Below are 21,304 nucleotides of genomic sequence, written 5' to 3'. Positions count from 1 at the left end.
GAAACTCTCACTTTTGCTCTGAAGTCTTGATGCTAACTGAAAGTGAGTAAAAAGTGCAACACTTATTCCCAGATTTCCTTATTTTTTGTTCTGTTCTTGATTACATTTTTTTACCCTTCAGTCCTCAAAGAAAATGAGTGGGAGACTTTTTAAAAAATTTGCTTCATAAGTAATGGAGTAGAATTGCAAATAATCTTTCAGTCCTGTAGCCTGATGTTGGAGAGGGGCAAATATGATGAAAAGCAGGAGATACCATAGTGAACTGTTTACAGTTGTCTGAAAAATTGGTCTTTCTAAGGCCTTCCAGGGACAGGATGCTTCCTGCTCTCTATTGCAGTCATTTCCAAAATCCTTTGGTCTGAATCTATGGGTTGTGGGGCTCTGTTTTGCCTCTTGACAAAACACATGACTGGTGGACTCTCATCAGAGTCTCAAAATGCTTCTGTGCAACAACACAAAACTTGAGTTGTAACTTCTAATAGGCAAGGTTTAGACAAGGTGTCACTTATGAATTTTGTTGAAGTGGTAAGATTCTTGTCTGCTTTGGGATTTAGCTGGTCAAAAAGCATGTGGAACATCCCTCCATTTCTGGAGCTTTTAGTGGATAGTTTGCTTCTTCTCCTGCCCTAAATCTTCCCCTGAAGATTAAAGAGGATGTTAATTAAAGAGAACATGGCTCAGTCTCTTCAACATGCAGCAGTGTAGCTGTCAACTGTACATATTGAAGACATGTCCTTGTTATGGGGTCTCATGTCCCCAGACACTCTCCAGTGACCTTACACTCCCGCAGGTGGCAGTAACTAGAGGCCAAGGCAGAACAGCTAATGTATCCCAGCAGGAAGATGGATTGAATCTTCCCCTGAGAAGCAACATACAAGGACAATATGAAAGTGTGTTGCTCTAGCAGGAAACCAATTAGAAATCTGTTTGGTGATGATTGACTTAACTCCAGCATAAAGATTTAAATCTTGACAAGAACAGTCCAGCATTTCCCTATGGAGCCTCTCAAGTTGAAGATATGGGGAATATAATTTTAAAATTAATATCTGAACCATACAGTAAGTGATTATGATGAATGAGGTTTTTTTTGTTCCTTTGGTTTTACTGCCTGTCCTGTACGTTGACAAAATAGCAAATAACTTGTGCTGTATTTCATAGATCACCGATTTTCAGATCCAGAAAGGGTGAACTACAAATTTGAAAGTGGGCCTTGGTAAGTACTTCCTCTTCTTGTTGCACATGTTTCAAACCCCACCACTTTTTGTTTAAGATTACTGTTTAGATCAGCTGTACATCTCTCTTCCTAATTTGCCAATAGCTGTTACCATTATATTTATTTACCTTCCCACTGCTATGGGAATTGATTAGATCCTTCAAGTGGGAAAGGGAGCAGGCAATCTATGATCAGATGCAAGCCTGTTTTCTTGTTAGACTTCAGTGCTGCCTGTTCGCTGTTGAGAGTTCTGAGTTCTGCTAATAAGTGCTTATAATGGGTAGTAAGTGTGTTGTGCTATTAACAAAGAATGTAAGCAGTGTTTCAGAAATAACCCTATTAGTTACTAACTCTTGCACTCTTCCTGCAATTTACTACATAGGTACTGCATATACATAATTTTTTTTTTAATAGGGAAGGAACACTTTCATGAAGATATTGTGCCAGGAATACTATGCTACCACTCAGTTGTTTAATCTATGGTGATTCTTATTCCCAAATATGTTTTAAACATAAAGCTTTGATGCCTGCTTTGTTGCTTGGGTAGTTGGTTTTGGTTTTTTTAGTGTAACTGCATTTTTTCTATGTGTAAATACAGATTTTTCTCAGTGGTTTTATCAATGATTTCTCTGCAATATCACAAGATACTAGTGTTAAACTGACCTTATTTATATTCCCATCTTACACAAATACTTCCCTCTTTCAGATTAAGGATCTGTCATAATGGTAGATGATGCTTATACTTTTGAGTCAAAAAAGTAAGAAAAAATGCAACATTGGCAGAAAGTATCCAGAGACATTAGCTCAGAGGCTATGTTCAGCCTTGTTCTAAGCTTTTTTCTTTTCACTAACAAAATTCTGGGATGAAGTGGAAGATTCACATTGTATTTCAGATAATGAGAAGTACAGAACTAGGAGGCAAGGGAGAACAGTTTGAGACAGACAGCTACAGAAAGGCCACCTGAGAAATTAAAATGTGAGTGAGAAACATGACCCACCAGGCATACCACAGCCCTTTTGTACAAGGGAGTCCTCTACTACTGAGCAACACTTCATCTACTTAATCATTTAAGCTCTTTCGTGCAAAAAAAGTTGTTCCTTCGATAACCAGAAAGGCAGGCTTGGGTAGCTGTGAGGTTTTGTTGAACTTGACACTTTCAAAAAATAAGAGAACATAAGGAACTGGAGTAATGACCAATTAAACCTGGCTTTCTGTGGCTAAGCTATTCCCATGCTAAGCAGCCAATGTAACCTTTAGCTATGTTAGTCTCTAGTAGCACAGTGATGGCCTCAACCAGCAATGTTAAGGCTTGACTCTTCAGGCCAGAGTCCTGTGTGTGCTGACTACAGCCCTGAACAGATTTGGTCTTGGCTTGTGACTGGTTCTTATACACTGTCACTGTAGAAATAATAAGCACTAATCTCTGTTACATCTAATTGTTCTGCTTAAATTTCTACGTAGCTAGATTAGAACTGCAGGTACTTGATTTTTATACCAGTCACCCTCTTCAGATAATGGAGAAGCATGAATGATGTCAGGAAAAGGAACTTAATTGGGAATATGATTCAAGAGATGACAGCTCAACGAGTAAATGTGATAAAGCAGGAAAGGGGAACTTGGAAAGGGGCAACTTAACAAAGCAAACACTCTCTTGGAGAGACTTGTACAGTAGCTTTCAATTGTTGGTGGCACTTGGGCCTCACTGCCTTGGCATTGCTATCCAGCAGACATAGAGCAGGGACAGAAGCCTGTTTCTGGAGTATAAATGATAAGCAGACAGGTTGGTATGTGGCAGATGTCTCTGCATTGCTACTTCTTTCTGTGCCTGCAGCAGCAAGATGGAACTTGTGGATGACAATGCTGTTATCCGAGCAAGAGGATTGCCGTGGCAGTCATCTGACCAGGACATAGCGAGATTCTTCAAAGGTCTAAATATTGCCAAGTTAGTAGTGAAGAATGCACTTGTACATTTGTAGCTCTTCAGCTGCGTAGGTCATGGAGTTTCATCTCTTCATTTAACTCTTGCAGAGGAGGTGCTGCACTCTGTCTCAATGCCCAGGGCAGGAGGAATGGGGAGGCTCTTGTGAGATTCGTAAGCGAAGAGCATAGAGATCTAGCACTACAAAGGCACAAGCATCACATGGGGAACCGATACATAGAGGTGGGTGACATGCTGGGCTTTGAAATCCTCTTCTCAAAATGAATGCAAATTACATGCCAATCACATGATCCTTTTTTTTTTCCTTTAGGTATACAAGGCAACAGGTGAAGACTTCCTTAAAATTGCAGGAGGTAATTTTTAGGGGATGAAAAGGGATGGTTTGTTCCATCAGCATCTTTAACTTTTGGCTGCAAACTGCTCCTGTTGAATGTGGCCCTTTTTTCTGTCTTTGAACAAGAAGTTGGCTGGTGTATTGATTATTATGTATTCTGCTAGCAACAGTCCAAGGTGTTCCATGATTTATCTGTCTGCCTCTCTTCCACATTCCTGCCATTTTCAAGCAATCTGTCAATCAGGATTTGATTGGGCAAAGTGATCTTGTATATGAACTTAATTTTTAGGTCATCTTCGTGATAGTGGGAATCTAAATGCTATTGATTGCTGAAAAAATGAAACCAGAGTAGTTTTAAAAACAATGTAACTGCTGTTGCTGTGGAGGCTTGCACATAAACAGATATCACAGTGTAAATACAATGGATTTATTGAACTGATTTTCTTCAAATCAAATATTTGCCTCAGACTTAATGGGGAGGATTTAGAGGAAATACTTATTTAAGGGGAATCTTGAAATATTTGCTGATAATTGAGAGGCTGCAAAATTTGCTCTTCAAACTCTCTCTTGATCTCTTTTCTTTCCCCTTTGTCTGCAAGCATACAACATTTGAATTAAGAGCCAATAAGCTGTTTTATCTGCAATACTACTTTAAGTTTCTCATTGCTTCCTGACTGAGATTTGGGCTGAGGCTTGTAATTGACTAACTGGAGATCTGAGGCTTCAGATGCTCTTAAGCTATCAACTGCATAGCAAACTGATAGGTTTGGAAGTAGTTATGCCATTCAAAGGAAAGACATTGCACAGTGAGCATGCGTGAAGAATGGTGCATCTGGTACAACCAAACTTTGCAGAATAAGAGAGCTGTAAGTGAAAGGACTGTATTAAGATATGAATTTGGTTAGCAGCTACCTTTGAATAAGGTAGTGTTACTAGCATCACTGGTCTTCTGAAGGTACTGAAAGTAGAATTATCCGACTTTGACAATTCTGTTGGGATAGGATGAAATCCCTGAGCTGTTCTCAACCTGCTCTTCCAGCTTTCTTTCCCAGCACAATGATCTGGGCACTTGGTTGCCATATATTATGGCTCCAGAGTATGCCAGTTAGACAAGGGGCACAATAGCACAGGTCCTGCTCACACAAGAGATTGAGATTGTGATTTCCTTGAGTTTTGAATGTTGCAAGTACTTTCTGTTTTTCCTTTGAATGAAGATCAATCTCCTCTAAATGATGGGTAACATTATTATACTTTACTGGGAGGTGTCCTATACAATATATCTAGTTTATCAGAGGGTTATCTTTACTGACTTTACAGGCAAATATTGTTCTACCTGCTCAAAAAAAAAATCTGTGGAGAGGATGTAGCTATGCTCATGATTTTTATATACTAGACTGAAGTGCTTCTGTATGTTTTCTTGTTAAAGGTACTTCCAATGAGGTTGCACAGTTCTTGTCAAAAGAAAACCAAGTGATTGTCAGGATGCGAGGTCTTCCTTTCAATGTAACAACAGAAGAAGTGCTGACTTTCTTTGGCCAGCACTGCCCTGTAACGGGAGGAAAGGAGGGAGTCCTGTTTGTCACTTATCCTGATAGCAGGCCAACAGGGGATGCCTTTGTCTTGTTTGCTTGTGAGGAATATGCACAAAATGCACTGAAAAAGCACAAGGATTTGCTGGGGAAAAGGTACATTGAACTCTTCCGGAGCACTGCAGCAGAAGTTCAGCAGGTAGGTGCAAACCTTTCAAACACTGGCTTTTTGCAGTCCAAACTTCTGTGCTGGCAGTAGAGGAAGCAAATAATGGTGGGCCTTGACTTGAAAGCTTCTTTTACCTTTTCTCACTCTTGTCTCTTGATGCAATGAGTATCGTCTGAATTTCTGTGAGGCGTTGCTCCCTTGAAATGTAAGATCTTATGGTATAGGGATGTTCTCAGTCATATACAAACCTTTGGGGTTTTGGCTTCCAATAGCTTTGTAAAATGTGGATGTGGGTCTTGTGCTTAACACTATATATTCTGAATTTGACTAAGTCCAATGATGATCTACTCAGGAGTGTTTAGCCACAAATCTTGAGCTAAAAGATTTATCTTTAGTCAGTGACACAAAAAAGCAAAGCCTTTTGATGTAGTTCTCCTCTCCAGTGTAACATATCTGAAGAATTCTACAAATTGTTTTTAAGGGCAGATCTCTGCCATCTTCTGCAAGCATAGGCTACCTAGCAGGGGTGGCAGGAGTTTGAAACTGATGAGTCTGGCTTAATAGGGCTTGGTGGACCATTAATTGCAGCTAAGCTGTCAGGGAAAGGAAGGAGAGTTGAGCGGACTGTTTAAGTCTCCAAAAATATTTGCAGAGCTTCAATTGAGGTAAATACCTTTTAGAATCACGTCTAGCCATGTCATTGTATCCAAGAAATTATGCAGCTCTGTTCTCCCTAATATGTAGAGATTTCAGTTCTTTGTTTAAAAGGTGACATTACTGATTAGAAGGCAGAGCCACAGTGCTCACTGTCATTGCATTTTTACTTAAGTACTCTCATATGTTCTTTGTTTAGCAAAACCTTCAGATAGATTAATATTTATTTGCATTTATACAGCTTTCTCAGAAAGAGTTCAAGAGTAGTGATTGAATATTCAGGCAACTTTTCACCAGACAGTGTTTTTGCTGTTAAAATTATTAACGAGAAATCTCAGAGTGTTAAGTGTCACAGGTACCGTGACTCGGTAATGCTCCTAATGTTTCTTGAATGGACTATGGCAGGCACAGTTAGGGTTGTGTGGTAGTGAAATGTGCTTCTAGTTCCCAAACTCTCCTAAAGTTTTGTAGAGGAGATATTTTTGGATAAAAGTGTTATCATGACTCTGTAGGTGGTAGAATGTTTTAGGATTGTTTTAGGATAGTTTCACAATAAAAATACTGTAGATATACAGGTTCCATGTTCTAAGATCTCTATTGAGACTTGCATTATCTGTTCAAGTAAATTTCCCAAAGCCAAACTGTTTTTCAAGAAAAAAAACCCAAAATTTTTTTAAAACAATAGCATGACTATTTATTGTAGAGTGACTATAGAAGTCTGCTAGATTCTGAGCTTAAAACACAACACAGTGCTTAGAAATCAGGTATTTTACAGTTAATATTTGTATCTAGCTCATTTGTATCTTAAAATACTGACCAGAGTGAAAACAGGTGGCATTGGGATTATGTTTACTCCTTCTAAGTTGAAGAATGAGTAAGGAGGCTTCTGTAATCTGTTTTTGTTTTGCACAGGTGCTGAACAGGTACTCTTCCACACCTCTCATTCCTCTCCCAACACCTCCAATTCTTCCAGTATTACCTCAACAATTTGTGCCTCCCACTAACATCAGAGACTGCATACGTTTGCGTGGTCTTCCCTATGCTGCTACTATAGAGGATATTTTGGAGTTCCTGGGAGAGTTCTCTACAGATATTCGGACCCATGGAGTTCACATGGTACTAAATCACCAGGTAGGTAGGAAACATGTTCCTAGCCACTCTGCCAAGTGCTTGTGTATATGAATACAGTCCTGATGACATCCATAGGGAAGTACCTTTGGGACTAGCAGTAATTTTATTAATGTGCCTCCAGCTCTCCTCTAAAAGTGTACTGGCAATAGATTACTTGAACCCTGCTGTGCCAGCTGCTGCATTTGCTGTAGAGTGGTTTCTTTCACTGACACCTGTGTCTTAGCTTTACTGAAGGCTAAGCCAGTCTTGGAGTCATTGGTACTCCCAAAACAGCAGCCTGAGCTGTAGGAGGCTTGAAGTGAAGAGTCTTGCTCAACAGTGTGCATGATTCCTCTTGTACCTAGTGAGAAGTGCCATCAAAACACAAGTGTGGGCAATGTTAGCTCTCAAAGGAGTGGTTTGTCCCTGCCTTGCTTAACAATGTGCCACAAGTATATTTGAAGACAAATGTGACTGCAGCCTTCTAGAGACAGGAATTCCTATGTCAAAAGTCAGAAACTGAAGCTTTGGGTTTCCTGTGTTCTTGCTTTCTTTAAACAGTCACAGCTAAGCACTAAGATTAACAGCTCATTGATGTGTAAAGTGTCACATCTTTGCCATTGTTTTCTGGAAGCAGTTTCTACCAAAACCTTTTAGACAAAGAATTGTGCATTCTTGTGTGATTTCTTTCTATTCTTGTGACTTCAGGGGGAGGAGTCCTTCAACTCCATGGAGATGCTCTGAGTGGTTCAGTGGAACAAGCTGATTAAAAAACTGTATAAAAATTATGGTTCTAAAATTGTTTTAGCTTAAGCTGAATGTCAACCAAAACTAAAAAATACTTCCTGGTCCCAAGTAGGATTTCTGTGTTTCAGGAATATGGGGATGGAGAAGGGAAAGTAGTTATTTCAGTACCTGTCTATCTGAAGACATTCCTGTGTCTGTGGGAACTTGACCTAGACAAGGCTAAAAAACTGTAATGAATGTGTAGTGCTGGGAGAGACTGAGAAAAGTGCAGATATTAAAGCACAAGTAATGATTTACAGTAGTATCAGCCCTTGACAGCACTAATGAAAGCACCTGGATGAAGAAATTGGTGTGTGCAGATAACCCTAAGGGCTGTCTGCTACCCTTGCCCTGCCCAAAGCTATCAGACTTTTTTTTCTCCCCAAATACTGCTTTTGCCTGATTACTAGATTTTTATCTTTCTCAAAGTTCCCAGGTTTCAACCCTCTAATCATAAAAGACTGTGTAAAGGATGCTGGTAATGTTGTTGTTCCTTCCAAAACAAGAAGGACTGGCCCCAGAACTTGAGTTAGAGCCGGCTTCAGATCTCTCTACTTTTGGCTACTTCAAATCAGCAACTGCATGTAGCTGAAATAACTCCTCCCAGTGGTGTATCCCACTCATTTACACATATAAAGAGGTTTTTTTTTCTTCTCTGCAAGCTCATACCAAATGTTCGGCTAGTTAGTACTCTACTAAAACATCCCAGCCCATGTTGGTCTTCAGGAAATAAAATTTAAAACATATTGTTTAGCAATGAGCACTTGACTGTATTTATCATTGAATTTTAAAAATCACGGGTAATAAATGGGGACTAGATCTTCCAATTCTGCATTCATAGTAAATTTGTAAGAGCAAGTCTCAAAGCACCAAAGCACCCCTGAATTAGAGTCTCTCCCATAGGTTTTTTTGTTTTTTTTTTTAAGATATAAAGGTAAGAAGTTACAATTGTAGCTTAATCAAAACAGGTGAATAAATACAATCAAATTATCACAAGTGGGAATAACTTTAGAGAGGAGAGCTTAAACATGCTGATGACTGCTCAGGATGACTGACTGTACTTGACTTTGGAGTTTAATGTATTTATGACTGAAGAGACTTCTTATAACAGCTCAAATTATTGCTGCTCCTTCATGGAACCTACAGAAACATTTCCTTTTTGTTTGCCTTGTTTGTAGGGACGTCCATCGGGAGATGCTTTCATTCAGATGAAATCTGCAGATCGAGCTTTCCTGGCTGCACAGAAGTGTCATAAGAAGACTATGAAGGACAGATATGTTGAAGTCTTTCAATGTTCTGCTGAAGAGATGAACTTTGTATTAATGGGGGGCACTTTAAATCGAAATGGCTTGTCCCCGCCACCATGTAAGTTACCATGTAAGTTTTGCTTGGGTCTTGCCACTATGCTCTACACTGTGTGCGGGTAGGTATTGGAGCTGCTTTCCTAACTCTTGTCCTGATTCTTGGATAGCATTGTGAGATGGGGGTGTTAAAATAAGGTCTTGTGTCTTAAATCATCACTAGCTTGCAATCATTATTTTTCCCTTTGGTTGTAAATTATTATGACTGAAGAACTACTTTTGCTTTTCCAGTGGCAAATTTTCCCTCCCCTCCCTGAAACTTTAATTGGTTGGGGTGAGTGATGATTCTGAAAAGTAATTTCTAAGCCCTGCCTAGACCTTAAAGAACTGTTTTGTATTTTAACTGATCTATTAGTACTTTTTTTTTTGTCATGGTGAACATGTCAAGTAAAAGACCTACCCTTTTCACTTCCAAAACTTAATTTGAGAAACTATAGGTAATGCTCCCCTTTGAGACTTTTTCATGTGTTCTGCCTTTTGAACTGCAACTGACTGAACTCTTCCTTTACTTTTTGTTATTCATATGAAATGGAGGTTGGCTTTGTGGGAGTGAGGCTTCTGCCTCAGAGAATTGCAGAATCTGTATTTCCTTTTAAGTTTTGATTCTCAGAGCTACTAGGATGAACACACTTCTAGGCAAACTTTTGGGGGGAAATAGTTCAGGAGTTTAAGGACTAACTTGCTAAGCATCTGTGCCACATAAATCTGAGCCTATGGGAAAAGTAATACTTTGCTTCTAAAATCATAAATGGCAAGGTAGTCAAGTAGTAGCTTTCTCTGTGTCTCTCTATGCAAGTGTATTTTTTTTGGTTGTAGATTGCTTAAGAAATGGCCTCTACCTGCTAGTCAGAGCTGCCAATACAGCAGCAAGCTTCCTTTGGAGTGATTCCTTTTGAGTGCAAAGGCCTTCAGCTAATCCTTGGGGGAGTTTTTTTTTTCTTTCAACAAAAGTATCTTGAGCAGGGGTCAGCAGTAGACAGTCCTATGTGTGATGGCTGTTCCAGATGGGTTGGAACCTGAGAGCTCCTAGGACAGATTCTTGGGCAGAGTCACAAACTTTTGGAAACACACAGGTCAACATTCCCATTTCCAACTATAAATACCTGTGATGTATTCCTCAGATAAGGCCTTTTGGCCCTGTCATTCCACATTTTACAATACAGTGAGATGCTGGCTGCAACTCTGAATAGTAAAATTAAAGGCTTACTTTATCTAAAGCTGTATGTTCACTCCTATGGCAATGAGGAGGAGAAGAGTTAAGCAAAGGAGGAGGGTGAACTCTCATCGGTAGGAATTCATTTAGGGCCTAACATCTTGTTGAAACAGCACAAAGTACACTTTTGTTTTTTGGGTTTTTTTTAATTTAGTGCTAACACTTCAAGCTGCAAAGCCATGACTTTTCTCACTCTGCTGTTGATTAATTAAGGGATAAGCAGTAACAGGATGAAAGTCTTCTCTCTTTTGTTGAATGTTAAACAGATCTTTGTCATGGAAACTTTCTTCTTACTGTGCAGAAGTCTTGTAGTTCTTGAATGCAGACTTCATTAAAATTTGGGCCTAGACAAGCAAAACTGACCTATGTATCAGAAAGGGACCCTATTCCCAGAGCAAGTGTTTTTTTTTGTTTGTTTGTTTGTTTGTTTGGTTTTTTTTGTTTTTTGTTTTTTGTTTTTTTTTTTTGGTGTGTGTGTATTTTTGACTTTTCTGTAGACTGGAGGCTGGGTGTAACACTTTGTAGTCACACTCACATTGGTGGCTCACATTTCTTTTCTGTGGTGAACGAGGATGAGAAGGTTCCTGATGTACTGTGGAGTTGTGTGTATGTATGTATTAGCTCTGGAATTTCAGAGGTCCTAATCTATTTTCCATTTGCTCCCTGTAGGCCTTTCACCCCCTGCCTACTCCTTTCCGGCTCCTGCTGCAGTCGTGCCAACAGAAGCTGCTCTGTACCAGCCATCCATGCTTCTGAACCCACGAGCACTCCAGCCCTCCACAGCCTACTACCCTGCTGGGGCTCAGCTCTTCATGAACTACACAGCATATTACCCCAGGTAAAGCAGAGGAGAACCCAAGCAGCAACGAAGAAGTCGTTTTGGTTTTTTTTTTTTTTTCCTTGTCCCCAGCAAATGCACAAAATTCACAAAAGAACATTGTCTGCTCTGCTAAGGACTTGTGATACCAAGAACAGCTTGTTTGGTATCTTGTTCAGGGAAACAATTTCAGGATAACTAGGAATTTTCCAAGTTTTAGGGTATTGCAGGTAGCAATGTCTGGGGGACAGGGAGGCTGGTTAGTGTGTTTGTTTGGTTGTTATTTTTTTTTTAACCTAGGACACACATTTAAGTCCTAGGGATATTTTTTATTATTTTTGTTTCACCTATCATTCCTCTCAAACCTACTAGTTTTCTTTGTTAAGCCCTCAGTGGGAATTGACATGTGCAGTACTCTTTCCCATGTCCATAAAGAAGCCCTTGGTCCCTCTTTAGAATGGATGGGCTGGGCTCTGCCTTAGCAACTTCTGAAATACTGCCTCTTTGTGTTTGTAACAAAGTAACTTTTGACCTTTATGATGAAAACTGTTTACTTGTATGACTACATGTTGTGTTGAATGCATATGTAAAACATATAGAGGCATGTGTTCTTCCTGTCCTCAACACCTCTCACAAAGGGCTTTTGGTTCTTCTGGATGTATTAGCTATCTGCTACAGAACAAAATCTCTGGATACCTGTTGCCCTCTGCAGTCATGAGGCCTTGGAAGGAGCCATGTTCCCTTTAAGCCATAAACCATTTCTCTGGTAGGAAATCTGCTGAACAATTCAAGTTTTTTATCTCTGCAGCAGGGATCAAATAGCTACTTAGGAAGCTGTTAAGCAATATGAGCACTTCAATACCTGTAAGATAACAAAGGTTTTCTTATTACTTTATCTATATGTCTGTGAAATGACTGTTGTGGATTTTTATTAAAATGTTTCCTTCACTCATGAGTTACTTTCTATAATGCCTTCAATATCTGTTTTATGGTTATGATATTACCAAACTCAGCCTTGTTAATGTAAGATTAAGAAAAATAAAATTCCAAACTTGCACTGGCAATATAAAACAAGGTTCTCAGTAACAGTTCTGTATTTCATGAAAACATAGTAGCAGTAATAGTCTGTGGTTACTGATATATTTTACTTCTTAAGAATAGACTGGCCACTGCAGGCTAAATGTCATGTCCTGGTGATTTCCCACTGAATGAGTTCCCATGGGAGTTTCATCACTGGCTGCTTGCGCTGTGGGCATATATGTTGGTCACAGACTGATCAATCCCAAGCCCCAAAATACCCTTTTTATATTCTTGTCTAACTGGCAATGTTCACTGTTTTTAGGAAACCATTATTACATTATAGTTTCTCTGCCAATTACAAATACTGCTCTTTTAAAGAAAATAAGGAAAAAATTTCTGGACCCAAGCTGGCTTCTTTGTTGTGAGATTTGGTGTTTAGGTATTGCTTTTCCATCCAGAATGTTTGATCTGCAGACAATTTGTATGTACTCCAATAGAGGTAGTGATTCTTTGTAGAGGATGTTTTTGGGGTTTGGTTTGGTTTTGGTTTAGGTTCACATTTGTTTGTTTCTCTTGTTTGTTTGTTTGTTTCTCTTTTTTTTTTTTTTTAACACTTACTGCTTTTCAGGCAAATTCCTGTGCTTTATCCAGGATGCAAAAAATAGTCCATTTGAAGCAGCAATCAGAACTCTCCTAAATGTAGCTTTCTGAAGTTTAAGTCAAAAATTAGCTATGTGCAGCAGGAAGAATAGGGTATCCTCTGTACTAAGTGTTCCATTTAAAAGCACATCCAGGAAAAGTAATATAGAGCTGGTTGGTAATGATCAGACAATGGTTCATAAATCTAACTGGTGAATATTTATGGAAATAAGGAAAACTTCTTTGAGCTGCTGCCAAAAGCTTCTACAGCTTGTGTTTTGCAAGGTCAAGTTGCTTTATAATAGTCCAACTCCATTTTCCACACAGAAATCAACTTAAATGGTGAAAAGCAGGGAGATATTGTTTTGGTTTTCAGTACCTATCAGATATCCTGGAACTCTCAGACTTGTATTAATGCTCTTACAGCTTTGGTGATGAAACCAGTGGTGTAAAGAAATGGATGCCTTCTAAGCTATTAAAATAGCTTTAGTGAATTCCTAATGAAAAGGAGGGAGAGCAAGTTATTCAGGATCTGTCAGTCTTTGATATCACTGTTCAGCTTGTAATTATATCTGGCAACATGTTCTGACAGCAAATCAGTGGTCTTGCTCTCTGCCTAGTCCCAAGCTTTTAAGAAAGAACAATAGGATTCATAGGAAGGAGGAGTTTCCTTTATCTAATCCTAGGTGTACTAGGTGCTGTGTGTACACTGGAAATAACTGCTCTACTTGGCAGTTGCTAGCACATCCAATAGAAACTTTAACTGTATACAAACTTGAAAGCTATTGCTACAGGGTAAACAGTTTTAAAGCAAAGTTGAATCTTACTGTGTTTATTAAGTTCTGATGCTGTTTTTATCACTTTTAAGCAGTGCCTTTAAAGCCTCAAAAGTATCTGTCAAAATCCATACATGTAGTAATACATTTTTGCTTTTTTAAAAAGTATTTAAAATAGCATAGTGAAAAGAAGAGATTCTTAATTGTAGGACTTGTAGCCAAAACATGATATGGAAACTGAAACTTGGTGTAGGTTCAAACAAACTGGATAAATTCCACGACAGGAAATTCATTGTGAGTTAGTGAATACACAGAAACCACACCTGGCTCAGGAAGTCCTTGAACTCAAAATTAGTGGAAGAGCATTCTTGTGTTCTGTCCCCTATGGTAAATTCTTGTGCTGTTGAACCAAGGTGGGTAGGTATAAACTTGTTTGTTCACACCTTTGTGGGACTTGTCTTGAGAGATGGGTGCTGCTTGAGAGTGTGGGTCTGTTCCAGTGTGTTTGTCCAATAGTGGCTAATCTGGGGTTATCTCTCTGTTGGGTCAGTGTGTACAGTTCTCTCCATTGGAGTGGTTTGAGTTAAAAGGTCTTTTTATGTGATAAAGGTGTAATTCTGGCACTTGCTGCACAGGGAAATATAGGGTAATGTCTTAGTGTTTTCATGTCTGCTTATGTCCCTTCCTGCTCTGGATAAGGTATGGGTTTTCTCATCATACCTAGTAGAAGTATATACATCGTAACCTTGTAGAAGTATATACATGTGCAACATACATATAGCAGTAATATTTATGTATGCATACATGCAGATGTATGTGTAAAAGTAAAATGACCAATCAGAGCACTAATCAAGGTTAGAAAAAAGTCTTACTTGTGCTCTGTGATGAATCAGATTCTCCATAATGATCATCATGGGAAACAAGTGAGTCTTTGCTAACCTTGGTTATTGCTCAGTTTCTTATTGAAGCACAATTAAGTCACAGGGAATTTAAAACTGGCAAACCTAGGAACAAGTGGGCGATACTGTTCAGAGCTGCTGCCAGCAGCTTTGTTTACACATCTCAGTGTCTGGCTAACCAGCATCACTTGACAGAACTGGGTTAGGAAACAACCATATGTGTATTTAGCCTGGGAGCTCTGTCACAGATGGAGAACAGCAGCAGCCTGAAACAAAACCTCTTTTAGTTGTACTCACAGCATCACATCAACACTCTGGACCACATCTCTTGAACTCTTGTGATTTTGTTTTTATTATTATTTTTATGTTAAGTATGTCAGCTTGGATTGCTGAAATCACATCTGCAGTGATGGGCTCACTGGATATAAAATCTTATTGGTGGCTTTTAGTTGCTGTCCAGTAAATGGAGTTCAAATGTTTTAAATAAAGTGTCTGAATTTGGGACTCCATTACCTGTCCTTGTTCTGTTGAGCTGCTCTCCATTACGAATTTGTCAAAATAACCTTAACTCTTTAGTTAATGTCACAAATTTGTCACTAGAATGATTGTTTGGGGGGACACTTAATTTTTCACTTTCAAAATAAATGTAGCTTGCCAAGGATTAGAACAGCAGGGATGCCTTTAACTACTACCATATTTCATTGGAGGAGGAGTGCATTAGCAGGGAAGACTAATTGTTGCATGCCTCCATAGGCTGTCATTATCCCTTCATTTGTAGGTTTTAATTAGTAAAACTGCCATGATGTGTGAAAGCAGCAGAACAGTAATGCTCTGATCAACAGCTATCTGGATATCAGAACAGCAAAATTATTTAAATTAAAAAACCAAACAAACAAACCAGACCATTCTTCAAAGCTGGTACATCTGTTAAAATGTTGTTGCTGGTAGCAGTGTCCAAGTTTGTACTCAGCCCACCATACAAAATGCTGCCATGGAGATTGGTGGGGACTTCTTCCTTTTGTTTCCTTAATATACTCAATGACTTGATTTTCAGGTAGCAGCTCTTACTGTCATCTTCTGACTGTTCCCCTGTTAACTGGTAAAACAATTGGATTTGTATGAGGGATTAATTGTTACAGCAGCATTGTGTAAGCTTGCTGCAGAGATCAGTATGACTATAGTTTTTCCTTTTGTCTATTTACAACACAGTTCAGTGGTGGGAGAGAAGATCTGCCTGTTGTGCCTGAAGGCATGTGTGTCATCCATGCAGGTGGCTTTTTAAAATACTTGCAATGATCTCAAATTATTCATGGCACCAAGGTACATTGCTGGATGCTTCACTTTATGCAGAAGCAGCCTTCTACAGGGGTGTTTTGGAAGTCCCAGCACTACCCAGGGCAGGCTATTGCAGTCTTCTGTGGCAGAGCTTCTGGATCCATTCCCCCTGCTTATTGTTGTCATGCTACCATGGCCTTATCCAGCTGGGAAGTTGATTTCAGTAGGCAGAGTGGGCAGCAGGTTATCTGGTTAAATGTGGGGAAGGTATCTGTATTGAAGGAGTTTTATTTCCAGGGATAGGTGGAAGGAGGGTTTTTTGAAGGAGGATGTTTCCAGAGATAGAGCTGGGTTGATCTTGGAATAAGACTTCTTGGATCTGAAAGCTTGCTTTTTTTTTTTTTTTTTCTTTAATTAAAATTCTGCCTTGTGGAGTATACATTTGTAATATTCCTCCATGATTATACAGTCATAGGGATCTAAATGTTTCTGTTTGATTAACAGCTGACCTGATGGTTTAGTGCTCCTACTTCTGCTATTTGTCAAATTATATAGCCTTTCTTTCTTTAAATGTGGATAAACATTCCAATCTTTGAACAGGAAAATTATTCTAGCTGTGTAAATACTTTTGCTAGTAACATGTCTTGTTGGTTTTTGTGAACAAAGTACCATGTTAAAGCTTTCAACTTTGGTGATTATACCACAAAATTTAGTATTAACTTTTGTATGAACCACTTCTAAAAAAGCTTTATACTCAAGCTGCATTTCCTCATGGGCAGCTTTCCAGTAGTGAACACTATAGACATTATGCTGTAAGCTTGTGTATACGTGCACATTGTAATCGTGTCCCATACCAGCCCAAGGAGTATTTGAAAATCCCTACCAGTTTCTGAAAAGATCTGCTCTTCACTGAAGTCTGGGACCATCTGTCAATTTTTGAGTTTTTCTGAAGGCTACTTGGTAATGTGTGTCCTTTATTTTTTCTGTTCCTCCTGCTGGCTTCAGTCAGAGGACCTCACTTTGAGGTGCTGCAGAGATGCTCTGGCTCTGCTGGTCTTCCTAGGCCTAGAAAAGAGGGGAAATAACTTAATCTTGAAACTCTAATGGATGAGTCTGACAGGTTCTCTTTCACTGCTAGTGCTCCTCTGAGTATTAGAATAAGTCTTACTTTGTATCCCTAACTTGCAATCAGGACCTGTCTTACAGTCCTGAAATTAATAGAAGCTGTTAATCAGTACCTTGATGAAAGGATATTGTACCAATATCTGTCACAAAGCAGACAATAGTTAATATACTTCACAAACAAAAAAAACTTTCAGGACTACAGATAAAAAATCCAAAGGAAAAATAGGGATAGAAAATGTGCAGGGAGAGAATTGAAACCTCTAGATGGTGTCTATGCACATATTTGTTCCTATGTGCAAATAGTGCTGGGTATGTTTGTGCTTCTCTTGAAGGACCTGCAAGATACTTGGCAGAGATCTGAAAAGCTGCTTGGTTATGTATGCTGACTGCTCCCAACTCACACCCACTTGTAATATAAACCACAGCTTCCTTCTGGATATTGGTATCTGTTAAGCAAATGTATAATGGAAAAACTTGTTAGAAAATCAGAAGAGACAGTGAACCTCGATATTTTCACATAATATTTTAGTGTTGAATATTTGGGATCCCTTGAGGTGTAGAAATGCTGCTTGAATGCCAACATCAACCTTTAGAACATGTAAAAACTTGTTCATGCATCCAAAACTGATTTCTGAAACTTAATTGTTTTATTTTGAGATTCTTTGGAGAATACAACAATCTCAGAAATACTGATTGGAAAAATTCCAATCCTGCCTGTTGAAGGATCAGTTCATAAGGAAAAAAGGTTTGCATTGGGAAATGCTGCATATCATATTTGATTTCAAGTACTAGACAAATATAAAAAGAGTTCAAGCTCTTGCACTGCATCATTATATAGTGGTACACACCTACTAAGAGCCACTGTAGAAATTCTGTCTGGCCTGATGTAAAACATGCAAGTATTAGTTCCTGAGGCTTGTTTGATTAGACAATGTTGCCTGGAATACTTGCCTTGTATGCCTGCCTGGACACTTTCCACTACATTTTCATGTGTCTTCTATTGACTTCTTTTCCATCTGGAGACATGACCACTCTAAGTCACTTGCTGTTGTTCCCCTAGAGGATGTCACCCCTCAGACTGGGCGAACATAGAATTGGGTGGTAACAGTCCATATTTTATCTTCTCTTAGGGAGTCAGAGCAGGTAACACCCTTAGCCTTTGAGAAAGGCTATGAAGACCTGAAAAAGAATATCACAGTTTCTAACATCTACAGATTAAATATTTTGGGCATAAGAAAAGACTTTTCTTTATTACTCCTGAACAAATTATGTTATTGTGGCATTAATATTGCTTTAAAACAAGACAAGCCTGTCCCTTTGTGGCACTAACCTTTAAAATCTGGCAGTTGCCATTGACCACAAAAGATGCTGCGTCTAAACAGCCCATGAAACATAAGTAAATGGAAGCAAATACTGCCTTGCTGGCAGCTGTGGGGATCTCCATCCCCGGGTGTATTTGGCAGATACTGGCCTGGAGCTTGCATCCAAACTGTGGGATGGGCATATCTGCCATGGATTCATATCCTTACTCTATAGCTACATTTAAAATAAAAAGATTGGAGACAGCATGTGATTACTATAAGTTCTAAAGCTGAATGGTGCACTGGTGGGGAAGACTTATTTTTGGCTTCATTAGTGTCATAAGTTGACCCCTGGGTATTATGTTTGAGAATCTGAGTAGTACAAAGGTGTATTGACTGTAGTTTTTTAGGAATTAGTATGACTATTAATGTAACAGAAAAGGCATGCAGGAAGTTATTAGTGGGAAGTGTTGTGATAAGTTTGTATCAAGATGCTTCTCTACAGCATAAAGTCTTACCTTCCTAAGAAAAGCTGTCTTTTCTGACAATAGGCTCAAAATTGGTGAAAATTATTACAAGTGTTGTCCTTGGTACCTGACTATCTCTGCTATCTAGTGGAACCACCAGTGAAGATGATGTCAGAAAGGTACCTAGGAACACAGTTGTGGGGATAAACAAGCATTATAAGCAGTTCCTGTGGAAAAAGGAAAAGCAGCTTTCTTTCTAGACATGGACAGCTGTTCCCTGTAGAAGCTGCAGTGTTAAACCACAGTCAATTTCATTCACTTCCTGAAACACCTTGAAGAGGTTTCTCTGAAGGGAGGCTATAAACATCTATATATTGTGTCCTGGAATGTCTTGTCTGCTGATTTACTTGTTACCTGCTGTGATGAAACTATTCCCTTCCATACTCTGCTGCATAAAGATGACTCAGGGCTTTGCAAATAATGGGAACTTGGTGAGGTCAAGACTGAAAACTGCTGAGGACATATGCTTGGGGGCAAATGTGCCTACTGGACTTGAGTGCCTCTGTAGCTTCCAAGAAGATGAGCTTGAATTTAGGGAGGTGGAATATAGGCTAACACTGTAGGACTTGTGTGGAGGGAGGACTCCTCCACAAGGCATCTTAGGACAGTAGCCTTTGGGCTAAATCTAGTCTTCATGAATACCAGCTTAGCTAAGGATTGAAACACCAAAGTAAGGACACAAAGGGAAGACTGATAGAGCCCAGCAGAAATTTTTTTATGATACTGTCATAGCCTTGGGCTGGGAGAGCAGAAGTGGAGGTCATCTGAGAGCTACCTCTCTAGTGGTTTGGAAAGGTTATCCCAGGTCTAAGGAATAGCATTGAAATGGCAATGCAAATGGTTAGGTTCTTGATGCCATGCTCAGGAGATAAAGCAAAGTTATTGAGGTAGCTTTGAGCAAGTATGAGCTCTTGGAGAAGTGAGTTATTAATTTATTTTTTACTTTCATAAAATTATAGAGTAAATAAGAGAAGCCAGTGACATCCTTCAGTATTAGCACAACTTCATGGGTAAGTAGTGGTCTGTGCAAATCTGTTTAGTAGTGAGCATGTTAACTTTTCCTTCAGAGACTTTGGGCATGTGTGGCTGTGCAGGAGGTGTTTGTCTCCAGGGACAGTCTCTTGAGGTCAGTCAGTTGGGGCTGCCAGAGTCTGGGGACAGTGGTCTCCAACACGATCCTGTGTGTACCCATGTGTTGTGCTGTTAGGGAAAGCTGATTACCCCAGTGTTGTTTCTGTTGTTGAATTGCTCTTAATGCCATGGTGGTGGGAGCATTATGAGTGTCTGATTCTGAGCCTGAACTTTGACATCTGCCCAGCACTTTAAGAAAGGTTAAGGTTGCATAGCCAGCTGTTGGCTCTTTGCTGCATTAGTTTGGCTTCTGATTGCTTCTATCTTAACTTGTGTTTGTAGTATGCAGCAGAGGATGGACTTGTACACACAAATGATGCGGCCAGGACAGTGTCCAAAGAATGGATTTGCATTTAAAAGCCCCAGCAGTTAGGCTTCCTTAGTGAAGGTAAGGATAAACCCCAGGAGACAGAGTTTGTAGGTATCCTAGTGTTTTATTCAGATAACCACCATACTCAACATAATTTGTCATTTGCTGCCCTGAGAAGGTGGCTATGCTTTGCTGTGTCCTGAATGTCACACTGCAATATGTAAAACCCTATGAAAGCCATAATTTAGAGGATTTTAACTACTCCAGTCATCTTAAGGGCTGCTGCTTTGCATGTTTCCCAGGGCTTCGAATGCATGCTACTTCAAGCTTTAATAGCAGTACTGAGAGCCTGCAGAAAGCTTCCCGGAGCCAGTTTTCTCTGTGGAGCAAAGTGTGGAGATGATGTTACTCTCCTAGCAATGCACTAAAATGGGGTGTTGGTTAGACAGAATAAGCCACTTTCTTAGGTAACTACAGAATCCAATGTCTAAGCTTCACACTGATGTAAAATTGTAGCAATGAAGTAGTTTGTATAATAGCAGCTACTCTCTTGCTTTTGTTAGCTTTCTGATCAGGCCACTTCAGCCTTTCAAGTTTGGTTTACTTGGTCTTCTGTATAGGAGCAGTCAAAGGGTGAAGTCACCCAGAAAGCATTTGTGCAGAAAAATGCAAGTTGAACTGCAAAGCAGTGTATTCATGGACCATGAAACTTATGTTGAAGTCTCAGAGGAAGATATAGAAATGTATTTGCAAAAAACGCTTTTGTCATCTCTAATCTTTGAAAAAAATACACAGTCAAAGAAGTGATTTGTTTTTAGGTTTTTTTTAATGCCCCTTTCTTTCCTCTATTCCTTTTTTCTGCTTTCCCTCTGAAAAATAGCAACAAAACTGTCTGTTTTTTCTAATTCTTCTGCTTTTGACACAGACAACTTAGCTCAGGGTCTAATCTACTTCCGGTCAAAACCTTTCCCTGCAGCATCACCTCACTGCCATCTGCTCCAAGTGCATACTTTTGCATGTGTATAAGTGACCATATCAGCTTGTTGTCTAACAAGCTGACCTTTGGCTGGATTGATGAAGCTAAATCCTGTCCCTGCAGTGGCGGTCAGAGCCATAATTAGCTGCTTAGTGGACTCCTGGCCTAAGCTATGCTACATCACTTCCCATCCATTTAT

General features: G+C 39.4%; 1 protein-coding gene across 2 annotated transcripts in view; it reads left to right on the top strand.

Moving 5' to 3' along the window:
- The window catches only part of ESRP1 (epithelial splicing regulatory protein 1), a 30,394-nt gene extending 10,202 nt beyond the window's left edge, over positions 1-20,192 (top strand). The window contains exons 5-14 of one of the 2 annotated variants that reach the window (XM_041464445.1): positions 960-1,058; positions 1,159-1,213; positions 3,046-3,156; positions 3,243-3,375; positions 3,464-3,506; positions 4,914-5,215; positions 6,752-6,970; positions 8,914-9,112; positions 10,979-11,147; positions 20,102-20,192. In XM_041464445.1, the coding sequence (XP_041320379.1) occupies positions 960-1,058; positions 1,159-1,213; positions 3,046-3,156; positions 3,243-3,375; positions 3,464-3,506; positions 4,914-5,215; positions 6,752-6,970; positions 8,914-9,112; positions 10,979-11,147; positions 20,102-20,192 (1,421 nt within the window). Of the gene's footprint in view, positions 1-959; positions 1,059-1,158; positions 1,214-3,045; positions 3,157-3,242; positions 3,376-3,463; positions 3,507-4,913; positions 5,216-6,751; positions 6,971-8,913; positions 9,113-10,978; positions 11,152-20,101 lie in introns of those variants that run through there. The other variant, XM_041464446.1, reaches the window with a different exon arrangement.
- Positions 20,193-21,304: the final 1,112 nt, after the last annotated feature.

Source organism: Pyrgilauda ruficollis, unplaced genomic scaffold (assembly GCF_017590135.1).
Source record: "Pyrgilauda ruficollis isolate IOZ18807 unplaced genomic scaffold, ASM1759013v1 scaffold18, whole genome shotgun sequence".
Lineage (NCBI taxonomy): Eukaryota > Metazoa > Chordata > Aves > Passeriformes > Passeridae > Pyrgilauda > Pyrgilauda ruficollis.
Note: the sequence above shows the minus strand (reverse complement) of the source record. Positions and strands in the feature narration are given on the sequence as shown.